Here is a 12,175-nt window from a genome sequence, read left to right on the forward strand (position 1 = left end):
CCCTTTCAAACAAAAAAAAAAATTCATATTGGTCCATTGGCAAAGTTATGTGGAAACATACATAAAGATCACGAGATGAGAACCTCCTTTTTTGAGGTTGTTGAAAATTATAGACCTTCCATCTATATAATGTCTTAAACCTTGCGTGATTTTCACTCATAGTCAAAATACCACGCACAGGACTTATCACTAGTTATCACGCTAACCAACAACATCATCATCATCAGCATCTATAATTAAAGAAACCGTCAAAACCAATGAGAAGTGCATTCTGATGCATACATAAAATAACTGCAAAATGCTGGGTAGCTGCATCTACAGTCCAAACAATAAGAATGTGTTGCAGGTGGTAGTTAGTTGTGCAAGGTCCGCCCGGATTGCTACCACCATCTTGCTCGCTAATCCTGCCGTGAAGCAGCAGTGCTTGCACTGTTGTGTTTCGGCGTGGAGAGTAAGACAGCCGGTGAAATTACTGCCACTTGAGGTATCCCATCTTAGGCCTCTAGGTTGGCAACTATTAGAGGCTATATAGCGCCTGTATTAATACTGGCTCTGAAATGTAATCATATTACATAGTTCGTATAATGAATGGTTGACACAGCAACCAGCTGTTTGTTATTCTTGTTGTGCGAACTGACGTGCACACGTCGTATGCTTGGATTTTTACTGTTTTACCTTTAATATACATATTATTTCTGCTACCGTTCTACATAATTTCATTTGGTTATGGGCCCAGGACGTCCAGAACGTATAGTAGTCCAGAAATAACGTGAAGAGTTATTAAAGTGTAAATAAAAGTGGTTTGAAGTTGTAAAAAATTTTTCTCCGTCACAATATGTCAGACGAAAACAGCTGTTCGATCGGCATAAGCGGAATAAGAAAATTGAAAGGTTCGTCGAATTACCCGAACTGGAAATTCTTGGTGAGGAATTACTTAGAAAATAAAAACTGGTGGAAGTAATTTCAAAGGATGTGGTAGACGATGACGTGGACAGGAAAGCGCGAACAACGATTTGTTTGTTGTTGGAACCTGAGTGCTTTACTCACGTCTACAATGCCAAATCTGCCAAACAAGTCTGGAGTAATCTACAGAAAGTTTACGAAGACAAGGGTTGGGGAAGACGAATCTGCATTCAACGAGAGCTGTTCAGTAGCAGGTTAGAGAACTTTGACTGCATTGAAAGCTATATCTCGAGAGTTACGTTCCTTGCACAGCAATTGTCGGATATCGATTCACCAATACAGGATGACTGGATCATATCGATTTTGCTCGGTGGACTGACCCCTGAATAGATGAATAGTTAGTGTAGATGTTGTATTGTTTTATGTTTAGAATGTTTTGTGTATTGAATTAATTTTTCTTATTTTGTTATGCAGATGTTCATTTGTTAGGTTAGTTAAGTTTAGTATATATTTTGTTTGCTACGGACTTAAGGAGTAGCAGAACAGGCAGGTGAAAAAATGTTTAATTTAATTTAATTTAAATTGTGTAAAGTACGAAACTCGTACTGTGGGTATACGTTTGTGGGTATACGTTGTCTGTTTGTATGTAAGAACCAGTAAGAACATGTAATAGATTAAGGGGGCGTATTAGAGGCTATATAGCGCCTGTATTAATACTGGCTCTGAAATGTAATCATATTACATAGTTCGTATAACGAATGGTTGACACAGCAACCAGCTGTTTGTTATTCTTGTTGTGCGAACTGACGTACACACGTCGTATGCTTGGATTTTTACTGTTTTACCTTTAATATACATATTATTTCTGCTACCGTTCTACATAATTTCATTTGCAACGCATCTGCAATACCCCTGGTGTTGCAGATGTTTATGGGCGTTGGTGATCTCTTACCATCAGGAGACACACTTGCTCGTTTGACATCCAGTCGAATAAAAACAATTGTACTACAAGAAGGATGATTAATGGTTTAAATTCTATTATTATAGGCAAACTTATGATTTTTACAAATCTTGCAAATTCATTTTGACCCACTTCTAGAGGTCGGATTAACTTGTAAGTTGGATGACAATGCAAGTGCAGTCAACAAAAAGTTTGTATTAAAAATGTTTTTTTTAACAGAAACTTCTTTTACTTAAAACTGACCAGCAATTGCTTTCTATCTCACTTTATGGAAAGTATAGATGAAGCCAAAGATGGTAGCTCTAGTTTAGTAACAGCTTTAGTACTAATCTATGATTTTAAATTAAGAACATCATCAGCATATAACACCAGGGCTTTCGAGAAAAGGGCTTGTACTTCCTTAAAAGGACATCGGACCAGATTCTCCTCGAGTAGTTGGTACTCATGAGCAGTGGTGACCAGTTCATCATCCCAGCCTATATGCGTCCCACTGCTGGGCACAGGCCTCCTCTCAGAACAAGAGGGCTTGGGCCGCAGTTCCCACGCGGGCCCAGTGCGGATTGGGAACTTCACACGCACCATTGAATTGCTTCGCAGGTTTGTGCAGGTTTCCTCACGATGTTTTCCTTCACCGCAAAGCTCGTGGTAAATTTCAAATGTAATTCCGCACATGAATTACGAAAAACTCAGAGGTGCGAGCCGGGGTTTGAACCCACGACCCTCTGCTTGAGAGGCGATAGGTCAAACCACTAGGCCACCACGGCTTCGTGACCAGTTCCCAGTAGATAACCCGCTTGCTCGTTTTCCTCCATAATAAAAAAAACAATTACATGTCCCGCCGCTGGAGACAGACCTCTCAGAACGAGAGGGCAATGATTTCCACGCGAACCCAGTGCGTATTGGGAACTGGACCATACGATGTTTTCCTTCACCGAAAAGCTCATGATAAGTTTGCCAATAGATCCCAAAAAAACGAATGCCAGCCCGGGTTCGAACCCACAACCCGGCTTGAGAAGCCATAGGTCAAATCACTAGGCTACCACGTGTTTTTTTTTTCTAAGAGGCAGGCAAATAAGCAAATGGGTAATCTGATGGGAAATGATCAGCACTGCCCATGAGTACCAACTACTCAAGGAGTCATTGGTCCGTTGCCAGCCTTTTAAGAAAGTATAAGTCCTTTTGTTGAAAGTCCCGATGTCATAGTTGTCCGCAAACACTGCTGATGGAAGTTGATTTCACTGTACGTGGTAGGACTATACGTGGTATTAAAAAAAAATACGTGTATTGTAATTATTGAGACTGAATCATGTTTTGCTTGCTCTTGATGAAAGGACTCGAAACGTTATCGAAAATAATACGAAACTTAAATCTAATTTTTAACACGCTTAAGGCAGAAAATTGACATGTTTATAAAGTTTGGTTGCTTATTTCACGTCACTTCACCAAATATTTCTTCTTACGACTCGCTTGTTGAAACATCTAATATTTCAGTATTTTCAGTACTATCTGACTCTTCTAATTTGTTTTCGGCTGCTTCTTTATCTGCCAAGTTTTCTACTAAGCTAGATCTTACTAGACAAAAGTAATCTTCATCATGATTTTTGTCTGTTTCATCAATTGCATCTTGAAATTCAGGTTTGTCATTTTCAACTTCTTTAGTTTCAAATAGGTTCTCTGAAGGTTTTTTTGAGAGCACTTTACATACAACGCAGTCGCCAGTCAGCAAATGCCTATGTTTTGGGAGCAGGACAGATGCCAGGCCTGGAATAAAAGGAATAAATTCAAAACTATTAGGTTTTAAACCTGCATTCAAAAACACACAAGCTACTTTTTAATCTGATCATCATTAAGCAACCTGCATCCACAGTGAGCCCGGGGCTTTAACCAGGTCATCCGTCCATATCTCGTTGGTGGACGTCTTGTAAGGGCCTGTAGGGGCCTGGGTAAATGGTGCACTTTCTTTTTCATGGCGGGGGGGGGGGGGTTGTTAATACTCGGCACGCTTGGCAGGCATTTGGCAAGCGCAGTAGGTATAAAATATAAAGGTAGCCAAGAAGACGCTGCTGCCCATCTTCTGGTAATATTCCTAAGCCGGTTTCTACGGCGCCGACGGGAGAAGAGGGGGGACATCATTCTATTGCCAGTGCCCCACGACAATCGTATTTCCGGCAATTTATCCTGATATCCATGTTAAATTCCAAATTCTTAACCGCTTAGTCTAAAAGTCTCGCAATCTTACACTTTTCATCGCAACTACGATGTAATTTTCGGGAATTCCTATAAGAATTTACTAAATGTTGGAATTTCATTTCAACTGTTTGACTGTTAAAGGTCTCTCCACATTACATCGTATCATACCATGACCGTAACTAGCCGTATCGTAACGTAACCACCGTCGCCGACGCGTGTTATGTATGCGTTTGGCATTCCGTTTGACACTAAGTCTGACACGTTCCTTCCTATTACGGTCATGGCATGATACGGGACCTTTAAGCGTGCGAAGCCGCGAGTTAAAGCTAGTTATTAATAAGCACCTTGCGAGTCAGCAACTGGCTCGTCGTGTTCATCAGTGTCGTCATCATTCTTGGCCTCGCTCGGAGGCGCCTCTTGCTCGGCCTCCGCCATGGCCGCTGCTAAGGCAGCGTCTTCCTCTTCTTGCTTCCTGGAAATTGGAAAATGTTCCATGATTAACATAAATAACGCTAATACAGCCTAGTCACAAGACTAACAGCCTTATTCATAAAAAATCCTTAATTGAGGTTTGATCGGTCTGTTACTTAGCAGACTGATTTAAGCTTAATAGACGGTTGTCAAGAAGTATGATTCATAAACACTTGCTAGCAGTCTGCTAATTGTTGAGCTGCTGATAGACGGATTAGACGCGTTATGTTGGCCACCTTGACAAATCAAAGACAAAAAATGGCCTTAATCGATAATTAAAAAAAAAATTGACAGCAGTGACAGCAAATTACCAGGAAAAAAAATAAAAAGCGAGATGCTTGTTTTCCCGCCATTTCCGATCCGCATGTTTTATGTTGTGCAAAAAGCCATAATTATGTTAATAATCCTTATTTTTTTTCATATTTATTGTTAATTTATTGTTGCTAATTTAGAGGATTTTTAAATACAAATTCCTGAAAATAAATTTTCCTATTTTTTTTTAATCTGCGTAGCCCTGCCTTCACTATAAATATCTTCGGTACCTATGGTTTTTTGCTCTAGTCAAAGTCAGCTGTTCAAACTTGTGGCGGCCATTTGTGACTTAGCAGAGAGATAAAGGAGGGTCTACGGTCCTCTAACTTTAGCAGAGCCTTGATCGACTGATTAGCGCTAACAGACGTTTATGAATCATGTTTTTAGCATCGGTCCTTCAAGGAGCCTTCAAGGAGGCTCTAACTTTTAATGAATAAGGCTGTAAGTGTTTCCTTCTTTCTGTGTTTTATGAGCTAATGATAATAAAATGTTTTTATTCGCTTATACCTTATATATATAGCGATTGGTTTCCTTAAATGGAGAAAATATCCCAAGCTGTGTTGGTTTGTCTTGTAAACATTACAAGAAATCTTACGTTATTTTTCCCAACAATATTCTCTCAACTACCCTATTATTTTTAATTTCTATATCTAAAGCTACCCTCATATTTTTAACCAACCGCGTCAAAGTGTTCATCTCCTCTCTAGGGAGCTAGGAAAATTAGCGCACACAGACGTCGAGTTGCGGACGCAGTTTGCGCGGAGGGACGCCTATTGCAAAATAATATGAGCAGTGCCAAATTTTACCTGCACACGTGACCGCAGGCGAGCGCCCGCGAAGTGCACCCGCACCAGCTAGCGAAGCGTAGGCCTCTAGGTCTAGAAAAAAAATATACTCACTTTTGTTTCTCCGCTTTCCGGATGTCAATTTCTTGCATTATCTTCTCAGCTCTCGCCCAGACATTCTCCTGCACCATGTCTCGGATGTGAGTACGTTCTATGCATTTCTTATAATATTCCCCAGCCCAACTGGACGGTACATACTGCTGCCCTGGGTTCCTCAGAGACCTTGCACTAGCATCGGACTGTCCTGGTGACGGTGACTTTGGTGATTCAGACGATTTCTTTTTAAACATACAATTCATATCCTGAGACTGGAGCCAGCTGTTCACTTTATGAACAGAGTCATTTCTTTTTCTTAACGCGTGCAGTTCTTCTATGTTCGGCGCCAAAGAACTTGTTTTAATAAAATCTTCTGGTCTAGACAATTTTATAGGAGCTTCTTTAACATCTTGTGACAGCTTTAAAGAATTTGCAATTATAGATGCTATCGCTACGTTGCGTTCAGGAAGCGGTTTTTTCTTTTTATCAGTCTTTTCAGTCTTTGGTTTTATTTGTTTTACTTGCTTGAGCTTTGGCACAAAAACTTTGGCCACCGGATCCAGTTTTCTTATCTCTACTGGCCCTGTCTGTATGTCTTTTGTGTCGGGTACATCATCTTGAACCTGGAAATAATAAAGGTATATTAATCAAAATTTGAATTAGACAGATGGCTTAGAGCTCCTATCTAAACCATAATATGGTACGGAGTTATATTTATATTTATTTATTTGGCAAAAATACTTAATACATAATGTTACAATTTTCCATCAGACACCAAACTAGGCTGAGCCTGTAACTTGGTAGTCTGCGAGTGTGAATACAGATTAACAATAGTTTAATTATGATTATGTTACCGCTACGTCTAAATTTATACAATGAAATAAATTATGTTAAAACCACACACACACTAAAATAAGTAAAAATAAAACTAGAATGTCCATTATTATTAAAAAATTGATAATTACAGCACAATAAGAACGGTATCAAAAATTAAAAGTTCAGATTTAAATTAAAGTCAAAAGTTAAAATTTCAGTACATCAGAATAGTTGATTTCAGTGTGTGTGTGTGTGCGTGCGTGCGTGCGTGCGTGTGTGCGTGCGTGCGTGCGTGCGTGCGTGCGTGCGCCTGAACATAACACTGTTTCTTATGCATATCTACAAATCTGCAAACTGGAGTGCCGAAAACGCCGATAAGCGTCTAATTTAGCTTTCCCTGGATGCCGCTGACGCCGATCGTTGGGCGTCTGTTCTGCAGAAGCGTCGGCATCGCAGCAAAGTACGTAATCTGCACGGCTACTACGAAACTCGAAACTCGAAGTTCGTATCGTACCGTCCCTCTCGCTCTCGTATTAAATAGTATACTTAAGTGTTAGAGGGACCACACGACACGAACTTCGAGTTTCGAGTTTCGTAGTAGCCCTGCTGGCGCGCGGCAATGAATGGGTTAAAGAGGTTTACAGACTGCAATGCAGGATAATGTATACATTTCTTTTTCCCTGAATGGCAACACTGGCATAGATAATAGACCGCTCGTTTTTGGCTCGAAATTCGAACTTGTGTTTTTATTTTGCTTTCCCAATTCCCAAATTTTTCGCGATTCCCAAGGCCAAAGAATCGAATTTCTTTAAAATTCCAGAGAAATAATGCGTTGTTTGGGAGAAACGGGTCAAAATCGTGTTGTAGAGCGCCATCCTGCTCTGTCCCGTTCTGGCGGTTCACTTTTATATTATAGATAAGTATTTCCAAGTGACATTTACGAAATTCAAAACAACACGCGAAAAATAAACAATCCGCTTAGTGCATTGCATAATTTAAAATTGAAATACGCAAGGACTTTGCTTGCTTTAAAACAAATGAAATGATTGCAATGATTCTGTATTCTCTGAATATTTTCTACATCTCTTTTAGCTGCAAATGTTAGCAAATATTTGCATACTAATGATAGGAAAACTTTTGGCATATTCCTTGTTTGAAATATGAATAATAACTTGAATATGCACTGTGTTTTTCTTGAGTATCCTCAAAGTTTGTTAATGAGGGCTATCGCGTATGAATTCGCCGCTAGAGGCGCTAGTGTAGCGTGAGGTCTCCGAAATGTCAAATCTCATAGTTTTTGGGTGAGCTACGCGGGTTTATTTATAATTAGAACGCGTTACGGGGCTATGAATGTCTGTGGTTTGAGACAGTTTTGTCTTTCGGAAACTTTTGTCCTCCTTTTTTTCCGAACAAAACGGGGACTATGCAACACTGTGGTTGCTCGATATTTTTATGGTACGGTTTTAAGGTGTATTAAATATGATTTTAATCTTAACTTTGTTTTCACGCCCGTAGTAACAGACTTTGAAAGCCATACTTAAAAACCTCATGCAACAGTGCGCCATCTAGTGAGACAAAAAACGATAGCCCTCATTGTATTTTGTTTCTTTTCTTTTGTACAATAAATAGTTTAACATAAATGCGTATGATAGCCCACTACAGCAAAATAATTTGATTTATTTCTGGTGCTTGATGAGACTTTCAGTTCCGCTATACGTCAAAGTCCTCAGCCAATCCCTCACTCGAGACAAAGCCCTAGCCTGGGGAAGCTCTTTAATGTTCTGATTTCTGCAAATGTTATTATAGATGTAAGCGGGGAATCTTCTGGCTAAAGCCGATCTAAACGGCGGCAGAGACACTGAAGATTCGCCTACCCAGTATCTCTTTGTAATTTGTGGACGAAAGTAAACGAGTGTGAGTCAGAGAGACAGCTCTCATAGCTCAGCAGCCCCGAGACGCGATAAAGTTCATCAGTAGGGAATCGAAATCGTTTCCCCAGCATAACCTTTATCACAGCTCTCTGCGGACGCTCCACCTCCAGCATATGACTTGGCTGCATGACGTTGATGATGTTGATGACAATTGCGAGGAATAAGTGCTTAGATATGTGGCAAGAGTCAATTTTATATCAAAAACAAAAGGTATCTGGTACAACATGATACAGAACCAAAATTTTCCAGGTGCCCTGGTTTGATTGTGCCAGCCTCCCTAGGGATTTACTTGTGTGGGCGTTTCGGGTGCAGTCAGGTCATGTTCTATTGAATAAACTTTAAATATGATGAAGGTAGTTTCAATCCCCAATGTGCATGGATTGTAGTAAGATTGAGGACTTAGTACATTTTTTGGTGGAGTGTGTTGACTAAGGATAGCCATGAGAGAGGTATTTGAGTGATTTGGACCTGTTCAATGGTGCCGTGAATATTATTTTGAGTTGTCCAATATCGGAAGATGCAGTACGAATTAGGTTCATCAAGCACTCCATCCAGACTTCGCAATAGAAGTGTTCGATGAATGTGGCCATTGAGTCTTTCAATGAGGCTGGCATAGTCACACAGGTGCATTTAAGCCTCGAAAAAGAAATAGGAAAAAAAAACATACAACCAGTCCAGCGGGTGTCACTAAGCACAATGAAAAGATGCATAAAGTTGTGATGAAGTTAGTCTTTACATTAAGGATGGTGGAGATGAAGGTAGAGGTAAAGAAGAACCCTTTCTGTATGCAAATCTCCACCGAAAGGCGTTAAATAGATGACCCTATAGTTAGCAAGTGGGAATAATAAAAAAATAATATATTGCTCAATAGATATGCAAAAAAAAATTCTAAAAGAAAATTTAACTGACTCAAAAAAAATTGAAAATTATTTTCTACCAGTTCCAAGTCTGTGCCTCAGGACAAACCAGTACCCTTAGGGCTGTTTCACCATCCATTGATTAGTGTTACTGACGGTTAAATATGATGCCGTCTCCGTCTACTTGAACAAAACAAATAGATGGATGGTGAAACAGCCCTTTAGTGTAATTTTTAGGTTAAATTTGTAAGGAAACACGAACATCGCAAACGTTCCGCTAGAGGCGCTGTTCGTGTTTGCATACAAATTGAGATTTAAACGCGAACGCGATCAAGACTTATTTTGTAACCGAAAACTTACACTAAGGGCACTGTACACCCGTCGTGACCTAGTAATTTCACCTATGGCCTCTTAACCAAAGTGAAAACAAAAACCAAAGTGAAACACATTGTGAGGAAACTTGAACAAACCTAGTGTAGTGTGGTGGTGGTGATAGATGGGTTTGTGTGATTTGTGTGTGTTCTTACAGTGTGGAGGTGGAGGAACTGCATGAACACGCATATTTTGCATAAGCTTAGCTATCGTAAGGTCGCGGGTGAGCAAGGAAATTATTTTAGTTCATTGATATGGACCTCCGCAAAGTAACGCCTGATTCAATAAATTATTGAACAAACCTGCCATGCAATTCAACAGTGTGTAGGAAGTTAGGAATCCGCACTGGGCTTGCATGGGCACTACGGCCCAAGCTGTCTCATTCTGATAGGAGCCCTGTGCCCAGCAGTGGGCCACCAGCATTAATAATTGTAGTCAATTGTTTCACTTAAAAGCCAATTCAATTGTCTAAAAAAATAACTAATTTACTTCAAAACTAAGTAGGTATAATTTTATGCCTCATTAAAAGTTAACTGCTTTTTCAATTTTAAAATAAATGGTTTTATAATACAAATGACTCTTGGAATTACAGATTAATGGTGTGAAATACGCTACTAATTGAGAATTCCAAGCACCAAATGTTAATCATTGGTATAGTTCTATATTTTGATATTTATTATTATTTATAATGCACAGGCAGCTTATAGCTGATGCGTGCATATCATTGTTCACTGTGTAATTGAACCTTAAAAATCTCTTTCAATACTTATGATTTGTTTAAACAGTTGTTCAACAATCCAGGCCAATTGTTTTAACTCGCAAATAATAACAGTTCAGACAACTGGACTTACCATTTCCAACATCTTCGAGATTAAAGAGAAGTCAGGACAAGCGCTGAAATCACCGTCACCAGCCCAGCGCTTATAATACTCTTCTTCAGTCTCTGAAACAAAAATAAATAAAAATAAAAAAGAAACAACAAGGCGCCAGCATAAGCTGAGTCGCTTTCCCTTTTAATAGTTTGTACTTTTACTTAAATAGTTTGATTGTATTATCACCTGTAAACAAACTATTAAATAAATATCTTTTATTTATTTTTGATTAATACTCTGCAACATACCAACATCAAATTCTTAATTTAAATTTTCACTCATTTCTAAACTCATCAGAGGAGCAGTAACAACTCAATAACCACCAGAGGCCTTCTAACACACATAGAGACACTATTTTGTCAGTCAGATGGTATTGATGAGGATAGAAAGAGATGGCTAATGAGATGATTAGCGCCTGCACGTTAAGACAATAGGGGCACAGATTTTACACAAATATGGCAAAGGTTTTGTATGCTAACTACAAAGTATTGGATCTGAAGACATTGCTTAACATTTTAAATATCATTAAGCTCATACTGGAGGCAATATCATCCAATTAAAGCCCGTTAAGTATTCAAAAACTTCAGTACTCCATAGAATTTGGGTGTGAAGCACCCGTCTTAATATAGACCAGTAGATCCTATTTTATTCCACATTTTTCTCTACTAGAGACCAGAGCCAGAAATAGACTTGTTTTACATGAAAGTTAAAGAATTTTAAATATGGTATTTTTGATGAGTTTGCTTTATTTTAAGATTCTTCTTCTTCCAGTGCCCTCTCCTATCGGTGGTCGGCGATCATTAGGGCTATTCTTACCTTAGAGACTGCCACTCGAAAGAGGGATCTGGTACTCATTCTGAACCAGTCTCTAAGGTTTCTTAACCAGGAGGTACGTCTACGGCCAGGTGGTGTGGTGGTGGATTTTAAGATTGCTTTGTGCTAAATGCTAAGAAGTTTATTAGCTCACCTTCGTTTAAGTTATGTGCCGGTGGGGTTCCACTGGTGATTGCAGTATCAATGCTTCCCGGCACCCAGCGCCCTTGAGCAAACGATAAATCACGCATTATTGCGGATTTATCTGTCCATTGCGATGCCATTTCTGTTTCTGCAGAGCCAATAGGTGGGTTAGCCTTCCAAAACAATAATTTATACTTCAACAACTTCAAATTTTTGCTTAATGGCAACCGGTCGCTTTAGGTTAGCCACAGAGTACTTTATACATATACTGAAAAGGTTAGCAACCATTACTGCCAATGACACCTGACAGCAGCAAAGTATACATGTGACTGACCGGTTAATAAAGTTTTTTCTAAACGGGGGTTGTATTTAGTAGCGAGTTTGTTGCGTACCTGGAATAGACATACACAAAAAATAGAGACAGCACAAAACGTAGAGACAACAATAATATTATAAATAATGTAATTGTACTCTACTCTATTCTATGTATGTATATCTATGGTTAATTCAACCCGTACGAATATCGCTTATAGATTTTGACAGTTACTTTTTTTTTTAATTCTTGTGAAATTCATGGGGCCCTGACATCGTCTGTTATGCCAAAAAAGATTTGTGCCTTCGTATTATTAAATTTATTTAAAAATCCTGACAA

At 39.2% G+C, this 12,175-nt stretch overlaps 1 protein-coding gene across 4 annotated transcripts; it reads right to left on the reverse strand.

Annotated features, from left to right (window-relative positions):
* Positions 1–959: 959 nt before the first annotated feature.
* Positions 960–11,969, reverse strand: LOC141429292 (uncharacterized). Of its 4 annotated transcripts, none has more exons than XM_074089584.1 (6): positions 11,916–11,969; positions 11,534–11,671; positions 10,546–10,637; positions 5,737–6,341; positions 4,399–4,526; positions 960–3,625 (listed from the first exon to the last, which is right to left on the reverse strand). In XM_074089584.1, the coding sequence occupies exons 1-6, from the start codon at positions 11,926–11,928 to the stop codon at positions 3,321–3,323; spliced, it is 1,281 nt and encodes a 426-aa protein (XP_073945685.1). In that variant the 5' UTR covers positions 11,929–11,969; the 3' UTR covers positions 960–3,320. The 4 variants fall into 4 exon arrangements, with proteins under 4 accessions (XP_073945685.1, XP_073945684.1, XP_073945686.1 ...); XM_074089583.1 differs by lacking the exon at positions 11,916–11,969 and adding an exon at positions 11,809–11,869; XM_074089585.1 differs by lacking the exon at positions 11,916–11,969 and adding an exon at positions 11,858–11,868.
* Positions 11,970–12,175: the final 206 nt, after the last annotated feature.

The sequence above is a fragment of the Choristoneura fumiferana genome, chromosome 6 (assembly GCF_025370935.1).
Source record: "Choristoneura fumiferana chromosome 6, NRCan_CFum_1, whole genome shotgun sequence".
Classification (NCBI taxonomy): Eukaryota; Metazoa; Arthropoda; class Insecta; order Lepidoptera; family Tortricidae; genus Choristoneura; species Choristoneura fumiferana.